This window comes from Onychomys torridus, chromosome X (genome assembly GCF_903995425.1).
Source record: "Onychomys torridus chromosome X, mOncTor1.1, whole genome shotgun sequence".
Classification (NCBI taxonomy): Eukaryota; Metazoa; Chordata; class Mammalia; order Rodentia; family Cricetidae; genus Onychomys; species Onychomys torridus.
In genome coordinates this window covers 48,520,079-48,542,404 of record NC_050466.1, presented here as the reverse complement: position 1 = coordinate 48,542,404, position 22,326 = coordinate 48,520,079, and the positions used below count along the sequence as shown (strand labels likewise).

The 22,326-nt window shown below is 43.1% G+C and overlaps 1 protein-coding gene across 4 annotated transcripts in view; it reads right to left on the bottom strand.

The window, feature by feature from the left end:
* Window positions 1–22,326, bottom strand: part of Mamld1 (mastermind like domain containing 1) — a 61,890-nt gene that overhangs the window by 35,187 nt on the left and 4,377 nt on the right. For 2 of the 4 annotated variants that reach the window (XM_036174963.1, XM_036174965.1), the window contains exons 2-3: window positions 8,705–10,507; window positions 6,617–6,727 (exon numbers count right to left, since the gene is read on the bottom strand). In XM_036174963.1, the coding sequence (XP_036030856.1) occupies window positions 6,617–6,727; window positions 8,705–10,507 (1,914 nt within the window). The remainder of the gene's footprint in view (window positions 1–6,616; window positions 6,728–8,704; window positions 10,508–22,326) is intronic. The other 2 variants (XM_036174964.1, XM_036174966.1) reach the window with 1 other exon arrangement.

Here is a 22,326-nt window from a genome sequence, read left to right as displayed (position 1 = left end):
ATGGACAGCTAACTTGATGTTATTTTGATACTGCACATTAATAATATTGAAAAATGTTGCTTTTGATTAGTGGAGGATTAACAAGTATTTTAAAACCTCAGAGTATTTCCTTTTCAATTTTGCTGTTTTGAGACACAGCTATGTGTCACTTAATCATAGAGACACAGAAATGTGTTGCTAGGTGATTTCATCATTGTGAAACACCACTGAGTGTACTTATAAAAATCTACATGATATATGCAGTTCAATCACTCTACTGCGGCATTGTGATGCAATCAAGAGACTCAGTAAACAAGAGAGATGAGCAACTGCCAGCATAACATGGCAATTGTTCTACTATAAACTTCTTGTTTATAAGTGGTAAGAGCATACTCAAACACGAAAGTATAGGAAATAAAAAAAAAACTAGCAACATAGCCATTTCTTCTCACTATAAACATGATGTATTGAGTACACAACTGCACATGTTCTTTTATTGGACTGGCAATGAAGTTGGTTTGATCACTCCAGCATCACCACAATAATGTAATGCCTTCTGACAGAAATAGCTATGACATCAGCAGATGATAGGAATTTCTCAGCTCCACTATAATCTTAGAGAAACACTCTATTACATTCAGTCTGTGTGGACAGAAATATTGTTTTGTGCTACACAACCAAATATGATATAACATCAACTATCTCGACCTTTTAAATTGTACAGCCCCGTGGCATGGAGTTCTTTCACAGTATGTTGTAACTGTCATCATTGTCCATCTGCAGAAGTTTCTCCTCTTTGTAGCTGAAACCCTATGCCTTCCATCTTTGTGAGTCTCTAAGCCGCATGTTTTCCAATCTAAAATGCAACTCCCCTACTTCAACAAACTGCTAAACAGGAGCCCTATTATCTACTTGCTATCTTAGGAGTTGCTATCCATGTTGGATTCAGGAGTCAGCAATGCATCAGAACAAGACTGATAATGAGGAATTCCCTCATATTCCAAAGTCTGTGGATGCTCAAGTCCTTTGAATAAAATGGTGGTATTTCCATAGATTCTATATACATCCTCTTATACTTTAAATCATTTCTAGATTAATATGTAATACAATGCAAATTGTTGTGAAATATTTGTTTACACTGTGAAGATGTGTCTTTGCCAAGGCACCTTCTGATTGGTTTAATAAAGAGCTGATTGGCCAGTAGCTAGGAAGGAAGAGGTTAGGCAGGATTTTGGGGGATAGAGAGGACTCTTGGAAGAAGAAAGGAAAGATGCCAGGAGACATAGAGAGGAAAAAGGAGGTACAAGATAAAAGAGAGGTAATATCACATGATAGAACATAGATTAATATAAATGAGTTAATTTAAGTTATAAGAGATAGTTAGAAACAAGTCTAAGGTATAGGCCAAGCTTTCATAATTAATAATAAGTCTAGTCATTATTTGTGAGCTGGCAGCCCAAAGGAAAGTCCAATTACAGCGAATAATCATGGTATATTGTTTGGGAAGTAATGACAAGAAAAATGTATGTGTTCAGAACACACAGATTTTTTTCCCAAATACTTCTGATCCATCATTGATTTAACTTGAGAATTTGGAGCCTGCATGTGTTCAGGGCTCAATTTAGTCTATCCTGCTGCTCTCTTCAAGCTAAAAAACAACCAAGTCAGAGTACTAGGAGCTTTTTAAAAGCAGATCAAAGTTATGGGCTCTACCAACCTCTAAGAGATATTGTCTAAAGTTACAATAGACTCAGGCATGGTTTCCATATGCCTGTGATTTATGATCCTGGTGGATCTAAAAGGGGGGAGCTTTAGGATGGAGCATCATTACCAATACTCAGAAACACAAAAGGAAACTAGGAAAAAATTGATTCTTAGTAACCTTAGTACTAAGTTTTTGAGCATATTGTTGTTATATATCCTGTCAGTCCAGAGTGGTTAAAACACAGCTGATCAACACTGAGGTATCAGTGATCAGTCTCTCCAACTATATGTCACAGTGTGCCTAATATTTATCCTCTTACAGTAGCCTCCCAAAATATCTACCCCAAACTATATAGGTTTGTAGCTCAGTTTGGTCATGTTAGGTATAAAATAAGAATGCTCACTCAGAAAAACATGTTCATGTCTGGTAGAGAAGATGCTTACAGGTCAAGCCTAGGCTACAACCAGTGGCTCTTTGAATCCTGACATGTGTCTCCCCCTCCCCCACTCCCTTCTGCTGGACAATCTAGGCCCTTCCTTAGTATCATTTGACTTATCTTAGGCAGCCAAAAGCTTGCTCCTGAAGGCTTCTGCTTTTGCACTTCACCAGAGCTAACCTTTGAAATGAAATCTGTGCTAACCATCACCAGAATTAGTAAAAGAAGAAATGTAAAGAAGCTCGCTTGTGAACATGTCAGGAAATGCTGCCCTCCCCACTGAATGAGGAAAAAAAAAACAGGCAGCAAAGCAAATGGAAGGACTTGAAAGCCCAAGGTGACAGGCCCTTCTTCCACAAGTGGTGCATCTGATTTTATCAGAGGGGTCATGGCTTTCAGCAAGTAAAAGGTCATTGTAAAAATGTTAATGAGTGATTCTGAGAACAGAAAAAGGTTCAGTTTCCATCTCTTTTGACTGCAGTCTAAAATGGGCTGATGTAGCTTTCATTGCAGAAGGAATTATCTGAATCTCACCGATCATTTTTGTTTTCAGTGGGAGGCCATAGTTTGAATGCAGATAATTTAAGCTGCACTGTTGAGGGGCAGTAATTAGAGCTCATGTACTACTAAGCATGAAGTCCAAAGAAAAAGTAGTCTGGAGGCTCCACAGATACTCTATTTAAAGGCTCTGGGGGTATGAGTAATTGGTGAAGGAGAGAGATGGACAAGGAGAGACAATGAACGTGCTGTACTTAATCCCTATGGGTCCTGGCCAAGCTTAGAGATGGGTATGGGTGGTTCTGACCTTTACTTTCCCCTTTGTGTACATACTCTCAGACCTATTTGGCCAGTTGAAGACCTGGTTTCCAAGTGACATGTGGCCACATCAAGCTTCTATCATCATATCCTTAGTCCCTCTTCCTGTCCACCTCAAGTCATCCTGGAGTCACTTTTTATTCACTATCTACATGGCTGCCAGTACCTCAGCTCTCTGTGCCTAGAAGAAAATGACTTGGCTTTGAATCCAAACCTTTGGCCCTGTTGGGAGCCCAAGGGCCAAGGTCCTTGCTCTGTGCATTCTCCTTTAGGTCTTGGCTCATGGGTGGATTGAGGAGGAACCTGCCCTTGCACATATTGCAGACCCAGTGTCTCAGGGAGGGCAGGCAGGTAACATTGTTGTCTCTCCATAGTTGCTAGAAACCCACTGCATCCTAAGCTAAGGGGATATGTGACTTCTTGTTGAATATATAGAACAGACATGATTAAAGCAAAGGATTAATCCAGTCTTCTCCTGGGCAAAAGGGAGTCCCCTTTCTCCTGCTCAAAATTTGTCAAAATATCATGTGCTTCTTGGTGTATTTCACTGCAGCTGCCCTCTTCCATCTGTGCCTCGCAGCCTGCCTCAAGGATCAGATTCCAGAATTTTCTGTTCTTAGTCCAACTGGCTGCCATCCACATCCCTCCTCCTCATGCATTCACAATCCTAGCCATGCAGATCCGCATGGGGCAGCCAAGCACAGGTGCAGAACTCACTGTGGCTGGAAGCTGCCTCTTGCTACCCGCATACTTGTATAGCATTACTTCCATCTCCTGAACAGACTTGTTTTCCTCTTTGGGAGTAAATATGAGTTCCATTCTCCAGTGACTGATGGCAAAATTGAACTAAGCCCTAACCCTGATTGACAATTTGGGTCTCACCAAATTAAAAAGCTTCTGCACAGCATAGAAAATAATTAGCAGGGTGAAGAGACAGACTGCAGAATGGCATGGGAATATCATCTAAAATGTGTAAACAGGTGAAAAAAATCTAAACAAAGGAGCAAATAATCTAATCAATAATGGCCAAATTAACTGAACAATTTTCAAATGAAATACAAATAGACAATGAATACATGAAAAGATGTTCAATCTCTTTAGCCATCAGGAAAATGCAAATCAAAACTACATTGAGATTCCATCTTATCCCCAGTCAGAATGGCAGTCATCAAGAAAAACAATAAATGCTATCAAAGATGGGAGGATGGATATACCCTTAAACTCTGTTGGTAGGATTGCAAATTAGTGTAGCCACTATGGAAATCATGATAATTCCTCAATAAATTAAAAGTAGATCTTCCAGGCTGGTGAAGGACTTGCTTAACATGTGTGAGCCCCTGGGTTCAATCACTAGTCCCACAGAAATGTTAGTAAAAACCAGAACTTCTATGTGATTTTACCATATCATTTCTGGGTTTATACTCTGAAGAATTAAAATGAATATATAACAGAGATACTTATATACCCATATTTATCACAACACTATTCACAAAACCAAGTTATGGAATTAGCTTAGGTGCCCAATAACATATGAATGGATAAACAAAAGGGATCATATGTGCACAGTGGAATATTATTCAGCTATGAGAAAGAATGAAATAACTCCATTTTCCAGAAAACAGGTGTAATTGGTCAAGTTAAGTGGTATATGAAAGACTCAGAAATACCAACATTACAATGTGTTTTGCTCATAAGCGGTATCTAAAAAATAAGATCATGGAAGTATAAGGATTATTAAGGAACAGGAATGGATTGGTGGTATTGCAGGTGGGCTAAGTTAAGATTATAGAGGTAAATAGGATCAAAATATGTGCAAGTAAGAACATGTCATAACAGCATCTATTATTTTGTAGAATTAATATGTAGTAAGAACAAGATGGGACAAATTCAGGTTGTCTGTCAGGGGATCTCTCCCTAATAATTTCATGTCCCCATCTTGTACTATAATTTGAAGTTAAAGGAGCTCTAAAGGACAAATTTATACTGTGAGTTTGGGACCAGTTTTTATTTGGTGGCAAAATTTGACCTGGACTCAGTTAAATTTTCATATTTCTTCCACTGGAGGGGGTTGTAGCATTTTTGGTATTACTGCCATATTGAATTTCTCAAGTCCCAAGTGTTCACCATTAGAGTCTCCCTTGCCCACAGGGGTTTCAGATCTTAGGCCACAGTCCATACTGGTCTTGTCTGAGTATACTCAGGTCTTGAGCAGAATATCTCTCTTTCCTTCTTCAGTTCTCTATGGGATGGGTGCTGATCATTACTGTATTTTTGGTTGAGACTCTGAGGGTTTAGAGAAATTTGCTTCTGGCTCTGGCTCACTCAATGTCAACAACTACTTTGGATTGGAACCTCAGCTTTATGTACATCCAGTGCTCTTGCTTGACTTGTCACACTGAACTGACAGAAGGCATTTGCCTTGTAGCTTAGGTGGAAGGGGTGGTCTATATAAATAGAATCATTCATTCCACTGGTAAAGTAAAATCTTTCAAGTTGAGAAACACAGAAAAATGAGTCTGATAGACAGCTAGAGTGGGCATTACTGCTTCCTTATCTGTTTGTTTCTCATCTTATATTAGAAGAAAACATTCCTTTCAAAAACTGAGCTCCAGATTCATACACATCTCCTGTCTTCCCACAGTAACCATGATAGAGGGGAAGGGTTGCCAAGCTAATAAAGGCCATGTCATCAGTTGACCATTGCTTCTACAGACAGCCTGACTTCTGCTAAGGTGAGAATCATTCACTTCCCACCTTTAGGGGTTCCATATGTTCTTACACCAGGATACTAAATTTTGCTTCAAACACTAACCTCTTTCTTTCTTGTTTCCTCAGAAAGAGTGACCAATCTGTTTCAAGGCCTTACAGTGGTGGGAGAGGGGCCATGATAAGGGGAGCTGTTGATACATTTTTGCCTAGAAGAATGCTATTTGAACAGAGTACTAGGGTGGGCTTGAGCAGGACCATGAGAGTGCTCAGGAATTTGGAATTGGGTGCTTACAAGGTGAATATGACCCTTTGCCATTTCTATTGAGTCTGGAATGAGAAAACTCCACAAGGTGCACAAGCCCCATAATTCCTGGCAACATCATGGTAGAGACAGAGTTGGAGAAGAGCTGCTCACATTCTGTCTTGACCTAACTATTGGCTTGGAGACAATGTCTTCAAACGCCAGAGGACAGATTTAATGGCTCAAGTCCAACAGATAGGGAAGATGAGCACAGGCTCTGTAGCCAGATACTTTTCTGTCTGATTTGCTGTGTGACTGTGGGCCACTCTGGTCACTTCTCTGTGTTTTTTTCTCAACAATGACGGGAATGATAAAATCCTCTACCTCTGAGGATTAAGAGAAGAGACAGGTGAGTGAAGAATTCCATTCCTGGCCTATGGGTTTATACCTGGCTGGGAAGATAGCTCATAGTAGAATGCTGCTGGAAGCCTAGTCTCTCTGTGAGGGATCTCTGGAGCTTTTCTGTACTTCTAATCCTTGGAGGGCATGGTTGCTTGGTCTTTCTCCTAAACACTTTCTCCAATCCCACCTTGGTGACCAGCTAGGCATAGTTGTCATGACTTCAATCATTAAGCATTTCCCCCCTAAGCCATCTGAGCTGGCTCCTTGGGAACACAGTCAGACTATAAACACATCCCATTGCAGATAAGAACAAAACAAAGTGGCTCACAAGGTTAGATGGTGGCACATATCCATGAGTGCTAGTGAGAGAGTTCCAGTGCTGATGCTGGTGCTCCAGCCAGAGAGCCGCAGTAGTCCATGCACAGCGTTGGCAACAGCCCTATAATGACATCAAACCACAGTGCTCCTGAGCTACAGATAAGGGCTCAAGCCCCCAGGTGGTTTCCCTGCTTGTTATGTCTGTCTTCATGCCACTCAACCTAGCTACCAGCCACCCCTTTGGAAGTTCTCTCTACTTCATGCACCCATCTGATAGCCTATTCCATGCTATCAAGCACTGTGCTTGGTTGGGCTCCATGAAATTTGGGTGAAGTCTCTTTCTAGGAAGCTGTCATGTATGCCCTTGAAAATATGGTCACTTTCTGACATGCACTTCTCTCCCCAAACAATCTATAAACATTGTCTCTTTGACTTTTCTCCAGAAAAGAGAGGCCCAGCAGAAAGTAGAAGCACTGGGGACAGTCAATGCTTCCTGAAGGGATGGAGCCTGAGATTGAAAAAGCTGCAGAAGTTGTGCATGAGAGAAATGAAAAGAAAGGCAGACATAGGAACCATCAGGGACAAAGGCTAAGAATTCTGAGCACTTCAAGGTTATAGAGTGAAGTGCAAGGCAGAACCTCAGAGGCTCTGTGTCTGAAGAAGTATGTGGAGTCATGTTATGGCCCTCTGGGAACTTATGAACAAGTGGGAAACACCATCAGGACAGAATTCTAGCAAGGTACCTCTTAGAGTTAAATGATGATTTATTGGGGGCATTGGTTAAGGGTCAACTGTATCAGCTCATATGAAGAACCAATGAATGGAAAGATGCATCCTGATTGACAGTATTCTATAGGAAGACTTTGAGCCCTGCTTCCTGGTAGCCATATCTTCATGCAGTATCCTATGGCTGATATCTGATGACGATACCATAGACTGTATCTTAAAGACCCTGGTTTCTAGCTATCTGTCACTCCTCCCCATCCCTAGCTCCATCTTTACATCTAGCTGGCATGTCTTTCTCATCCATTTGGATGAAGCCACCTGCCATATTGTGTGATGCTTGCTGAGGAAGACTGTGGCCAATAAACAGTTCCTGAGGTCCCTGTGAAAAGCTGCTTCCTATCAACAATGCCATGAGTGAGTGTGGAAGAAGCTCCTTCCCCATGGAATTTGGAGATGACAGTGACTCTCTGAGAGATTCTGGGCCTGAAGAACCAGCTAAGCCACGATGCCTGACCTGAAGAGGTTGTGAGCCAATATATGTTTGGAGTTTTCAACTTTAGGGTAACTTTTTACACAGTAATAGATAATTAATATAGGCAAGGATCAGAGCAAAGAAAAGTGGGAACAATGATAGACACCACCAAGGAGAACCAATTGCATTTAATGATTCCAAAGACTGTAGGCAAAGAGAGAATGTAAGAAAAAAGTAATCTCAAGAAGAGAGATTTTGGGGGCAAGATGTTCTGGCTTGAAGCTCCTGCCCTGGCCCTTGCTAACTGTGTGACTCTGGGCAAGTCATCGCAACTTTGTGAGCCTCAGTTTCTACCTTTGTAGAATGCAGATGACAACAGTCACTACTTTAGAGGTGTGTGTCTTAGGACCACCCTCAGTATCCAGCACAGTGATGAAAGACACACTGAGAGTGCTCAGCAGAAGGTTGCTGGGGGCGTTTCTAGAAGGTTCAGTGATCAGTTTAATACCAACACAGACAAGCCCCAAGTGCTTCAATGTGATTGCCTTGCATCCTTCAAAGCATTTGTGTCTCCAGGCATGTGACTCAGTCCAAGGGAAAACAGTCCATTTATAGATGTTTGACTTGTCCTATCTGTCTCCTTCCCCTGGGCACAGATTATGGGTGCAGCTTTTCTCCCAGGAGAGTTAAGGGAACTGATCAGTCCCTGGAACCATAATTTTGGCCTCATAACTATACTTAATTCTGTACAATTATCTGACTTACATAGGCTTTTCCAGGGTCAAGTTTGGCCTCAGTGAGGATAATGGCTTGGATTTGCCTGCCAAAGCCAGGTTTGCATAAAATATCACATAGTTCTTATTTCCCAAAGGAGCACCACTAGATAGGAGGTAGCCTTACCTGTCCAGGCAGAGCAGGCATGGAATCAGAGGCCACCATGCGCTGGAAGCGCTGGGGTTGCTGCATTATTTGCTGCAGGAGGAATGTAGACTGGTCAGATTGCTGCTGCTGTTGCTGCTGTTGTTGCTGCTGCTGCAGCTGCAAGGTGGCAGTGGCAGTAGAAGAGGCAGTGGCAGAAGGAACCTGTGCTGGTGTTGCCTGAGGCAGGTAGTGGAGCAGGGATGGCTGCCTGGAGGGGACAGGCATGGAGGCTATCTTCTTGGGGCTTGGCTCAGAAACAAAATGTGACAAGGGCTTGGTGTTGCTGAAGGTAAAGGGCTCAGGTGCTTCTGGACTGGAACTTGCCAGGCCCTGCTGCATGATCATGCTCAGGGTTTTGGGTTGCTGGTTGCTGGTCATAGGCTTAAAGATTGAATTTGCTTGCTGCTGCTGCTGTTGCTGTTGCTGTTGCTGCTGCTGCTGTTGCTGCTGCTGCTGTTGCTGCTGGCTTAGCAGATTGCTGGTTGGAGTGAGGCTCCTGATCAGAGAGTACTGAGGAGTGAAGGACTGCTGTGGCAAGCCGGGGCTGGAGAGATTCTCGGGGCGGTAGGGTGGGGATGGCCCTGGGGTGCTGGTAGGCAGAGCAGATATTAGGTGTCCCTGGGGGCTTTTGACAGTAGAGGACACCAGATTGGCAAGAATGGAGCTCTGGGGGCTGAATTGTGGCTGCTGATTGTGAGGGAGACCTGTGAGCTTCGCTGGAGCATAGGGCAAGGTGGGCCCAAGGGCAGCATTGCTGCTGGGGGCCATGCTGGAGAGTAAGGCATTGGGCGAGCTTTGCACAGAACTGCCAGACAAGCTATTGGATGACATGCAGGATGCTGTGAAGTTCTGTGGGCTGAAAGGTGGTGGTGGTGGCTGTGGTGGTGGTGGATGAGGCGATGGCACCGGGAGGTAAGGTGGGGACAGAACTGGAGGAGGCAGACTGGACCAGCTGCGGTTGGAACCTTGTTGTTTTGTAGCAGATCCCTGCTTACTGGCTGCAAGAGCTTTCAGCTGGTGGGCATGATGCCACTGAGGCACAGATAATGGAGGCAAAGTGACGGGGAGCATGGTCTGGACCTGGTTTTTTACCTGAGCCTGTGCCGTTGAAGAACTGGGTGAGACTATCTGCTTACTGGTGGGAGGAATGGAATAGCTGATCCCTGTGGAGGAGGGCAAGATTGGTAGAGATGTGCCAGTGACTTGACTGCAGCTAGATGCATACTCCTTGCTGGATCCAAGGTTCTCCATATGTGGTATCTGAACTGGAGGCTTGGCAGGAGGGCCAAGGGGGGCCTGGGGGTGATGTAAAACTAGAGGTTCTTCTGGCTTGCTCCCCAGAATCTTCTCAAGGTCAAGATCATTTGAAGAAGGCTCTTGAATTTTAGTTAGTTCCTCTAGCAGATCTTGAAGCTCCTGGTCTACAGCTGGTATACTATTGTTTTTCTCATAGTAAGGAACAGCATGCCCTTTTAGCCCTGTGTCTGCAGTTGATGATACCCCAAATGGTGAGCCCATAGCACTGCTATTCACAGAATTATTGTCTAGAGGATTATTCTCAAGGAGTAATGACTGGCCAGCCACTCCCAGATCTGCAGAGCTAGGATTCATGGTTAATGTGGGTATCTGCAGCTCTGTAGAAAGAGAAGTAGGGTGGGCACCTGGGCCCATAGAGAGGGTGACATCTTCAAGGCAAGGTCTCTTGATTTTATTAGGGTAGCTCCCACCAGCCATGCTTGCGAAGTGGAAGTTGTCTCCTTCCTGTCTTCTCTTACTGGTTCCCTGTGTTTATGAGAGGAGAGAGAGAGAGAGAGAGAGAGAGAGAGAGAGAGAGAGAGAGAGAGAGAGAGATATGGAGGGAGAATGAGAGAGGGAATATGAATTTAATGAAAGGTTTGACATATTAAAGTTAATGCTAGGAAGCCCACATATAAAATGGATCTCTCAGTTTAGAGTTACACCTGTCAAAAATCATAAAATTACAGACTATTTTTAGACGGATGGTTTTTTGTTTTGTTTTGTTTTGTTTTTTTGTTTCTGTGTCTCATTTAAACAGTCCTGTTACATTTCAAATAAAGCAATATGTTGTCTGTGTACTAAACAGGACTGAAAGTCACACAAAGGATATTCTTTGTGCACCTAAAAGGGGAGTTCATGGACTATGTTGAAGTCACTAAATGAATTTGCTGCCAAAGGCAGGCACTCAAGGGCAAACTAGAACTAACTTAACAATTTCAATTCTTACCTAGATACAGATAACTCAGTTCTGAAAAAGACAAACCATAAAATGGACATTGAACTTCAAGGTTGCCCCAGTGTCTTGCTTAAATGAATCAGTGTGTTGATAAAATAGAACCCAACAGTGTCAGAGAAATGGAAATGCAATGGAGCTGCCCAAGATATATGTTCAGGAGAAAGTTCATTATTTAGAACAGCCACTGTTGTCATTATTCCATTTAGTTTACATCCACATACTCTTTCCATGTACACACATATGTACTGCTTATGTACATACAAAACTAACTTGGATGAGCCAATAATCTTTGAGAGTGGTCACCTTTAAGGAATGACTGGCAATTCTCTTTCTATTCTCTGAATTTCTATATTGTTTGTTTTTAATGAGAAAAACTTGCAATAAAAGAAAAGCTCAAGTATAAAGTTATTTAAATAAGAAATTCCTCTGTGCAGATGCATCCTTGGGTTGGGGAGCTATCAAACAACAGGAAGAGGCTCCACTGTGGGATCGGCACCTTGGGAGAGCTGCCTATTATATATAAAAGCAGTCTTTAGGAGCAAAGCAACATTTTGTTTCCCTGTTTCAGATTCTTATCCATAATTCAGTCATGTTAATAATCATGAGTTTTCTTTCAGTAAATAAAGGGAGAGGAGGTGGAGGCATGTTTGTGGGAATAAGGATAGGGTGCTGATTCTGGCATCCCCTTATCTGCTAGCAGGCTAAAGTCATGGCTCTCGTGGCCAAGTGAACATCAAAGCAAACCGCCTAGAGCTGTGTGCTTCAGGCCTTCCTGTACATGAGAATCAGAACTATCTAGATAGCCAGATCTTCCCATAAGAAATAAGCTATCTTAGTTTAATCCAGGGTAGGGCCCAGGTTGTGGACAGAGGCAGCATGGCATATGTCCCTGGTCATCAGGTAGATACAGGGAGGTCTTACCCTTGCCATGTAAAGTCTTTGGGCTCATTTTAGACTGTGAGAAATGATGAGAAAGAGCTCTCAGGTCCTGCTGCTGCTCTCTTGACTGGAACGGGCAGACTATATGCTAAATGCAGGGCCTCAAAGGGTTGTGACATTCCTAATGCACATCTATAAGAGCCCTGAAAATTCACTATCTTCCAATAACAATGGCTACCCCTCAGGAATCAAGTAGGGCTTTCCTTGAATTGCCTATCCAGTGGGTCAAGGCTACCTCTTAGTCTATTATCTTCAGCCATCCAGATAGTAGAACACTGCATCATCTTCATAGAAGGACCTAACTACCTTGAGTAAGAGGACTCACACATCCTTGACTTTTCTCAGATGCTTGTGATTCAAACAATGGCATTAGACCTGTTGCCAAATTCATTTGAGGACCAAATACTACAGGTTGGGCAAGACTGGTTGGGTAGAAAAAAGGTCTAGCCAGTCTGACATGCCCAGTTTCCAATCAAGGAGCCTGGATGAGGTTCAGAAGCCATAGTGTTCTCAAGTTGTTCAGAAAGCAGTTCACTGAGTGTTTGGTCCACAGAAAATACAGTAAATAAATAATAAATAGCAGTTGAGTGAACCAATGGACAGATGAACCCAAATGCCTTGGCACATTGTGAACTTGGCAGTTCTTTCAGTCACTTACAGAGCAGCCCACAAACAAGTCCCTCAAATTCCAAACTGGTGTTTGGTTCCTTCAATATTCTGTCAAAAAAAAAAAGCCAAAGAAATCTGATAGACTTGAATTGGAAATGTCTGAAATGAATTAATAGGTGTTCATATAGTATAGACCTCAGTAACCATCCTTTTACAGGGAGACCAGGTTAGCAACAGTTGGGTACTACATTCTACTTCAAGGTAGCATGAAATACACAGCAGTTTTAATAATAGTGAAATCTATACACAAGTAAGTAGACAAGCAGATGGTAGGATTAGGTGGAGGCGAGGGGAAAGGAAACTATAAGCCTGGAATTCTGGCCAAGTGGCCCTCTGAAATTCACTGGTAGGACCCCTAGAGCTTTTCTTTAGTTGTTGGTCTGCCATGAAGCTGTTGGGAATAAGATGTTAAGGATTGGGAAGGTAGACATTACTCCTAGACTCCAACAGTAACATAAGTGACAATTTGTGTGTGTTCATCAAGCACATCCATGAAAATGGCCCCCACTTACTTCTGTCTGAGTATTCATTAACAAAATAGATCACAGGATACCTCCTTTGGGTGCCAAGGGGCATCTCATGGTGCTTAGATATGATTCATTAAGTCCACAGCCAGCAGCTGCTGGTGCTTAGCACAGTGAACACTGAGGGCTATCTAATGAGGAGGGAGTCTCCCCTTGGCTGGCCTCAGGCATGTCTCCTGAGTACTTTCCAACTAACTAGGCTGCCATTTTGGTATGGGGCAGCCATAGGCTCTTCTGAAATTTTGCTTTTCAATAAGATCTACCTTTGGTAGATGCTGTGCAGCTCTGTGTTTGGGACTCAGTGTTAAGAGCTTTCAATACTTAGCCAAAGGGCATCAAGGACAAAAAATGCTTACTGAATAAGCCCACTTTTGCTTCTAATGACCTGGAGAGATATTGAACCTAGTTAGATTTAGGTTCAGACTTGGAAACTCTAATACCATCAAAGCAGAGGCTTGGAGGGGACACAAGGAACAATGGTCAGTTTAGAGGGCTTTCCTTTTTCTTGTAAATTGTGGTAAAATTGACATAGTATGGAATTAAGTTCTTAAAAAGAGAGTCTCATAGGCTAGCTTGAAGCTAACTATGAGTCTAGGCTAGACTTGAAGTCATGTTGACTCTCTTTCCTCAGCCTTCCCAGTACTAGGATTATAATTCTGAGTCACCACACCTGGCTGAAATGAACTTTTACTGAAGTATACCCTTCTGTGGTATATGGTGATATTTTATTTGTACTAAAATGTGATTTTATTTGTACGTTAATAAATGAAGTTGCCTGGGGGTCAGAGCTAATAGCAAGCCATAGCAGAAGCTGGGCGGTGGTGGCGCACACCTTTAATCCCAGCACTTGGGAGGCACAGCTAGGTGGATCTCTGTGTGTTCAAGGATACAGCCAGCATGGAGATATGCCTTTAATCTAAATACCAACCTTAGAAGACCTGGAGGTCTGTATAGACAAGCAGTGACGAGGAGGTCATGTGGTTGGGTTTATAACCAATGAGAAGGCAGAACAGAAAGTCAATAAAAGGACAGACACACAGGAGGTAGGCCTCTTTGCTGAGGGGAAGGACAGCAGCAGCAGTGAGGGTAAGAAGGGGTTTTTAGCTCTTAGCTATTTCTCTGATCTCTGGGGCTTTTAACTCTGCAATTGGCTCTGTTTCTTATTTAATAAGACTGTTACATCTACAGTGGTGTTTAGTCCATTCAGGATGTTGTTCAACCATTAACATCATATAGTCCCCTCAATTCTTCCCTTATCCTAAATTGAAACATTCTAACCTTTAAGCTGAGTTTCTCCTGTCTTTAGGCTCTGTAACCATTCATTTTTCTGTCTCTCTAGGCTTAGCTATTTTCAATATTTCATAGAAATGGAACTATCCAAAATGCAGCCTTTTGAATACAATTACTGTCCCTGAGCATGTTTTCTGGGTCCATCCATGTTGTGGTATCCATCAATACTTAATTTTTTCATGGGTGAACAATATGCCATTGGATAGGTAGAGTACATTTTTTTTCTATTCATTCATTGAATGATGGATATTTGTGTTGTTTCTATCTTTTGGCATATTTTTAACTTTTCCTTATTCTTGAGAATTTCATACATGTATGGAATGAAACATCACATCTACCCTCTCAGTTCCACTTCCAACTCCCCACATATCCTCTATAACAAGTCTTCATTCTAACTTCATATCATTTAAAAAATAGCCCACTAAGTCCAGTTAATGTTGCCTAAATGTGCATAGTTATGGGTCTATCCCCAGGATCATGGGAAACCAACTAATGGTCACATTCTCCAGAAAGAAGGGCTCTCCCTTTCTCAGCAGCTATCTACTTCCAATAGCTACTCAATATGTATGTAGTAAGGCCTGGAGATCGTCTACCTGTCTAAACTGGAGTTGTACAGAGACTTCAGTTTTTGTTAGTTAATGAGTGTGATAGCCATGAAAGAAAGACAGCATTTCACACCACTCCTGCTAGGAACACTTAAATACACATTTTATTACAAGTCTGCTTTTGGCTTGGGGGAAGTGGAATGGCTGGGTTACAGGATCATTCCCGTGCTTAGCTTTCTGAAGACTGCAAAACTGCAACCTAGGTTCTCTTAGAAACATCTACCATTGTGGCTATATGGGAAGACTGTAGGGAGGGCTCTGGTAACTTCCAGACTGGGCAAGAGAAATCTCTATAGTTCTTTATGGATGATGTTCTTTGTACGTACTAGGCAAGCACTATCCCACTGAACTATATTGGCTGCCTTCTGTATCTTCTTTAGAGAAATGCCTATCAGCTTTCGGTCCCAGTACCGGCACTGTCTGCGGCACCTTCAAGGACCATGGGCAAATACAGAGAAGTGCATTTTCCATCTTGAGGCCCAGCAAAGCCATCCAGAGGCCCCTGTACTCCATGCTAATTTCTAGCAGAGGCAGAAGGCCAAGGGAGATGCAGTAACAAGAAAAGTGACTCTGTTCCTTTTCAAGACTCAGGATCCTTTCTGATCTAAAACTGCAACTTGGAAAAAGTTGACAAAGCTCTAGACTCTTACACAAGGTTTGAGGGGACTCACGTGTTTTACTGTGATTTTTATTGAATGGGACATGGCATTCTCATCCCAGATAGACTGAGCTATCTAGCCTGGACTGTATTTGCTTCAAGACAAAAGCCCCCCAAAAGGCCTTGTCCTGCAGAAACTAGTTGTGTCTCATCAGCTACATCTCTATATCCTAAGACCTATGGCCCAACTCTCTGTCTGGAACCTACCACAAAGGTAAGAGCATTACATAGTCCTCACCTATTTAGCCACCCTGGAAACTCCTCTAGAATGGTTTCTTGGAACAATATAGCCAGAAGAAGCAACTGGTGTATCTAAGCCATGTGTGGTGCTACACATATGTAATCTTAGCATAAGCAGGAGTGAGCGTCACAAACTAGAGGCTAGCTTGAGCTAATAGGGAGTTTAAGGCCAGAAGATAGTGAGACCCTGTCTCAGAAAATACACAAAAAGCAAAACAACAATATCTAATATGACAGAGACAGAGAGAGGAGATAAAGGAGAGGAGACAAAGACACACACACACACACACACACACACACACACACACACACACAGAGAGACAGAGACAGAGACAGAGACAGAGACAGAGAGACAGAGAGAGACAGAGAGACAGAGAGACAGAGAGACAGAGACAGACAGACAGACAGACAGATGGAATCAGGAATAGGCAGATCCTGGCTATGGTGGCTATAAGAAGCAAAGCCTTTTGGGAAATTGAGGAGTCTATGTTATTTGCAAATGAGCACTCAATCAATAGACAGGATCTCTATAGATTCTTAAGATCCTGAACTTTTTCTAGGCCTTTGTAACCAAGTCTTGGTTTTAACAATGGCAGGCCTTTGTTAAGATCTCAGTCTTTGTCAGTGGTCAGTCTATTTTCTTATTCATGGTCCTTGGCTTCCAAAAACAATCCTAGCATGTAGGCAGACCTCTGCTTAAGATATTACTTTTGCTCAGAGAGGCCAAGTGACTTAATAAAGTCATGCAGTAAGTAGCAGAGGAGACAGTGGCATTCAAGAATCTGAGGTATAGTCTAGTACCAGAATGTCAAGAACTCAGTCATCCATGGTGATGAATGTGTGGATACGTCTGCAGTAAGCCAGCCTTCCTCAGTTGAACATGGAGTTTATTCTGGGGCACCAAGGGAATGAAAGGTCATTTCAACTTTATACATCAAAAGGATAAAATCCTGCTGTTCAGTGTTGGCTACAATGTTTTAATTTCCCTGTAGGGACTGTTATACTTTCCCAGGGCTTTCTAAATCACACATCAAAGGGTATATCAGATAGTGATGTCCTCAGAGAAGGAAGTTCTTTCTTCAGGTTGTATACAAAAGTATTTGCTGAACCTCCTGGGCCCAACTACTTGATTCCAAAGCCCATTATGTGGCCTCAGGGACCTTGGGACCTGTGCTATGCATCTGTCTAAACTGCCAGAAAATCTTTGCATATTAAAGCTTTGCAGGAAAATGGATGGTCTTGTGAAAAAGACTTCTGGATATTAAATACCAATCATAGAACTCAGCAATGTGAGGTGCTAAGAGGTCTGGAGAGAGGCCCAGAACTCTTACTGTTTTCTTACCTACAAAATGGGAGTGTGAGGCTACCATACACATTTCTTTTAAGGATTCTGTAAACTTAGAAATGTAAAGTTAGCATAGTGCCTGGCATGGTACAGAAACCAAATAAATATTATCTCTCTTTGCAAGCCTGAAAATTCAAACACATTCTTGGTGGTCCTAAAATAGCTGTTAACATGGTTTACTCAGCAACATTTGCCATTCAAGGCAGATCTTCCTTTAGCTGTTGGCTGTGCTCCTGAACAGCTGTGTGCAAGGCTAACTTTTGTAAACCAAATAATATTAAAATTCAGCAGGAATTTACCATTGAAAGGAAATTCTCAGTGCATCCTTTTATGAAGTGAAAGCTCCTTCATTTAAACTTATTTTTAAGAGTGTGCTTTTGAGACTATTACTTGGTCTTGTGATAAATTATAATTCAATTTTGACCACAAACATATTGTTCTATAGCCCCAAAGGACAGAGTAAACAAAACTAAGTTATATGAAAATAATTTTAAAACATGTATTTATTTCACTATATGTGGTTTGTCTATGGTTACATAATGGAAAGTATCCTGTTTCTCTCTCTCTCTCTCTCTCTGTCTCTCTCTCTGTATGTGTGTGTTATCAGAGGGAAGGGAGGGAAAGGGGTCAGAGAGAGGTGTTAGGGTGATAATGATAGCAGTGGAAATTGTGGAAGCAATAGAAGTGATAGAGGTGGTGACAGTTATCATGATGTCATCAATGTTGAATGTGGTAGAAGTTGCAAAAATGATGGATAACTGTCCAGTGGTTGTGGTGGGAATGATTACATCAGGAGTGATGGTGTTAATGGGAGCAGAGATGGTGGTGATATTGTTGGTAGAGTAGATAAAGGAAGTACTAGAGGTGATGGCAGCAGTGGTGGTTATGGGGCACTGGGTGTATATGATAGAAATGCTATTGAGGGTGGTGTTGCAGACAGTGATGGTTCCCAGAAAAAGGGTGATCTTATAAGGTGTTTCCTTCTTGTAACACTGTAAGAAGCTCCTACTGACTGGCTCAGAGGGAGGTTCATTGAGAGAGAGAGAGAGAGAGACAGAGAGAGACAGAGAGAGAGACAGAGAGAGACAGAGAGACAGAGAGACAGAGAGACAGAGAGACAGAGACACACAGAGAGATTATATAGAGTCTCATCTCACTCTATAGCCCTACATGACCTGGAACTCACTATGTAGTCCAGGCTAGTACTGAACTCATAGTGATTCTCCCACCTCAATCTCCCTCCTGAGTGCTGACAGGCCTAAGTCACCATGCCTAGCTCCTGAATTTCTTATAAACAGAAAATCTAAATACTGACTCTTTGGGGGAAACACGGTAGATTTTGTGTTTGCCAGTATACTGCCAATAATGTAATTTTATCTCAGCTATAACTACAGGTAAAGGCAGAGCAACATAAGTCCTTTAACATGCCATATGGTCATTAAAAAGAGGATGGAGAAGTACTGTACATTTTGCTGTGTGACACCACGTATTCAGAAAGCAAGAGTTGGGTGCTGATGTTTCAGAAATTACTTCCTGCAACTACTTTATATAGGCCAAGTTAATTGTTCTTAAAGGATTGACTTCAGAGAAGAGGAGAGGCAGGAACATATTTTGTTTTTCTGAGAGTCATATGGGCAGGCTTAACACTAGAGAACATCAGCACCTGAAGCTTGTTCCAGAAAAAGAGGCAGCTAAAGAAAGGGCATTGGTCTCTCTACCCACTATAGAGACAAAGGCTTCCAACAGTACCAGGCAGGGCTGATTGGGGGTCCAGAACAGACACTCCCACCAGAATGAGTACAAATTGGACAGAGAAGAACCAGAGCAAGGGAGCTGGAGTTCTAGTGGGTAGGTCACAAGCCACATTAGCAATAAGAACAAGATCAGAAGTCTTTGGAAGATTAAAATATGGTGGTTTGACATTGATGGGTTACCTCCTCATTTAAGTGAAGGTCAAATACAGGAAGCAGGCTATAGTAGGGGGGCACAGTACTCCAGGCAGGATAGCAACAGGCTGGAAGGCCCTGGGGGAAAGGCTCTTGGCCTATTTCAGGGACTAGCAGGCAGCTAGTGGCCTGGCACACAGCAAGCTGGGAAGTAGCCATGAGCTCTCTTGGGGCCTCACAGGCCATGGGAAGGGGCTTGGGCTCTGTTATGTTTGCAGTAGGAAGCCATTATAGGGAAAGGTGAAGCAGAGGAAAGATCATTTTAATGTTTGTGAAAGCTCTCTCTGGATGCTTATGGGAGGGGAAATGAATATCATGGGAAGGAAAAAGGAACATGGGACCTAGAGTATGGGGCTGGGATCAACTAGGACAAAGGAGGGGAAGATGGACACATGGCCAAGCATAAACCCCTGTGATTTTATCTCAAGTGGGTACTGAAGGTAAAATTACTTACTTATTATAGAAAACAATGGCCTCTAGAAAAGTGAACCACATGCCCAGTGACATGAGTCATAATTTACAAATACTGGAAAAGCCCATATAGTTACTAGCTGAACCTTTCAGGCCATGTAGTGCTTATTGCCACTGCAACTCTGTGGTAAACTATATACTAGAGGCTAGGTAGGGTTGTGGGCCACCAGGATTTATTTACCAAGACAGCCTGTAGGCTATATGTGGTCCCAGCATGCAGTTTACCAACACCCAACCTAGAGCATGAGTTGAACTCTTTCCCTTGGGAAATAATATATTTCCAAAGTCTCTTTCTCATACAGCAGGGCACCACATGGTACAGGCCTACTGTTCATGAGGCAGTGTGCCTGAAGCCTTTTGGGAGCAGAAAAGCTTTATTATTTCAATCATAATGAAAGCGGAGTGACCATATCTGAGCTGTGCAATTTATGTAGCAGTCACAAATGCTATGCTTCACCCAACACTAGTGACACTTATTGCACAACTGTTGGCAAGTACTCTGTGGCTGCAGTGAAAGGAGGGAATAACATCCCCTGCTGTATTCCCTTGGGCCTTGCTCTCTCAGCTTTTGTACACAGTTGGACAATTTGAATTTTCTACAGACCATCTCTCTCTGGCCTTTGAGGGTCTCTATGATAATATGGCTACACTGTCTACCCCTTTTCTTTATCCTAATGGCTCTGACCAACCTGGAGGCTGCTACACTGGCTATGCATTTTGTTTCACCTCTTTAACATGCCTCTGAAAGCTAGAATTGTTTTCTCCTAGCCTCTGTGACTAATGCAGCTGACACCTGCAGGTTGGAATTACCCTCTGCGGAAAACGGCATTCTGCAAATTATCTATCTTGTTCTGCTCTTCCCAGTGGAAGGCTTCAAGACAACTGCTTCTCAGAAACTGGTAAATGTGGCAATTGGCTCAGTGATGTTGCTGAGCACCTACTATGTATGAGGTGCTTAGCAGCAGTTGCAGGGGCAGAAGATCAAGAGGTCTCAGGCACAAGGCAGGATGGGAGCAAATAGCCTTGTGAGGACAAGTCATGGGGAAACAGCTCTTCCTAGGGAATTAGGAGGCTATGCAGCCTGTGGCACTGGAGGGAGGCAGACAGAGGCAAGCCTGCACTGAATGGCAAGGGGTTAAAAGATGTCAAGTAACAAAAGAAGCAGCTGGGCCTGGGCCTTGGGTTTGAATGCCTGTGGTAAAATCCTGGCCTGTGGTTCATACCTACCTTTCTAACATTGAAATCTTAGGGATATCCATCTGTGAGAAGGAAGGGGGAGATGATAGAGAAAGCAGAGGCAGGCAGGCAGGGAGACAGAATTGGCAGGATAGGAGGAGTGGTACATTATTTCATATTTACTCCAGAAACCAAGTTTTGTAGCCCAGAATTGAGAAGCATGTGATCTAGCTACCCTCAGAAGTCTGGAATGCAGTACCTCAATGGCAGCTTCTGACCCACATCTTCACCTAAAAAGACACACATCAAATTCTCCAGCTGAGGTAATTAGTGACAGCAAGAGGCATGAGTTTGCACAGGCCTGCCTGCATTTTGGGATGTCATAGGCCCACATCACCAAGGTATGGCCCACAGGGTTGCACATTCCCTAAAAGTAGTGAAATCTGGTTCTCAGTGTTGCCTGGAGTGGTTCACTTCCAGACACTTGTTACCTTGGGCCTACTATCATGGAATCTGCAGGGAGGTGCTGGGTAGAAACTCAACTAAGGCCATTGTGTGCTCCCTACCCAGCATCTTCCCCTGCTAACAGACTGATTTGCAGGGTCACTGATTTTCTCAGCTGGGCTACTCAGCAAGGACTCAGATACCAAGCCTGGTAGTGTCCTTCAAGCTGAGAATTTCTCAGTCCTTGCTGAAGAGATAAGTTTGTCGGCAAAACCTGTGCCTGGCTTCCCTGCCTGGTTGGGTATCAGTAGCAGGAAAGGTCCCTTGCTGCAGAAGGAGGAGAAGGGGGGCAGGGTGGGCAAAGGGAATGAACAGCTGAGTGCTCCATGGGGAGGATCCCCAAAATAGCAAGGCGCATATGAACTGCAGGCCTTGACCCAGAATGCTCAGAGTTGCACTATAAATCCAGCTTTCCTCTGTGCAATGGGGCTGCCCATGAGACCATGCCATCCTTAGGGGTCCTCTGTATTCCAAGCTGAGTTCCAAGGACACATTGTTCCTTGCCTTTCTGGTGGAAAAAAATAATTTTGAGTCAATGCCAACCTCTGATAGCTAAAAAGGTGCCAAGAGCAGTCATAGCCTGTATGCTTTAAGACAAGTCCACATCTCTGTCTAACTCATCATAACATCAGAGATCCTGAAGTAGGCAGGGAGTATTTATTAAGCCCTCTTGACCATTGTGGAAACTGGGGCCTGAAGGCTCATATTAAGAACTCAGCAAGTGGTTGGGACTGCTCTCAGGCATCACTTGGTTTTCAGCAGTGCAGTCTACATACCTGGGATCCTCTCTCTTGAGGCCAGACCTGTATCAGGCCTACAGCCTACATGAAGTAGAGAATATTGGCAAAGACACCAACTATTGAACCTTGAGATTTCAGAGTCACTTCAACTCTCCACATGCCTTCCCAAACAATTCCAAAGCAACCTGGTTTGCTGCCAGGCTGGAAGCAGACTGTGCTGGTCAGAGGGCTAAAGGAAAC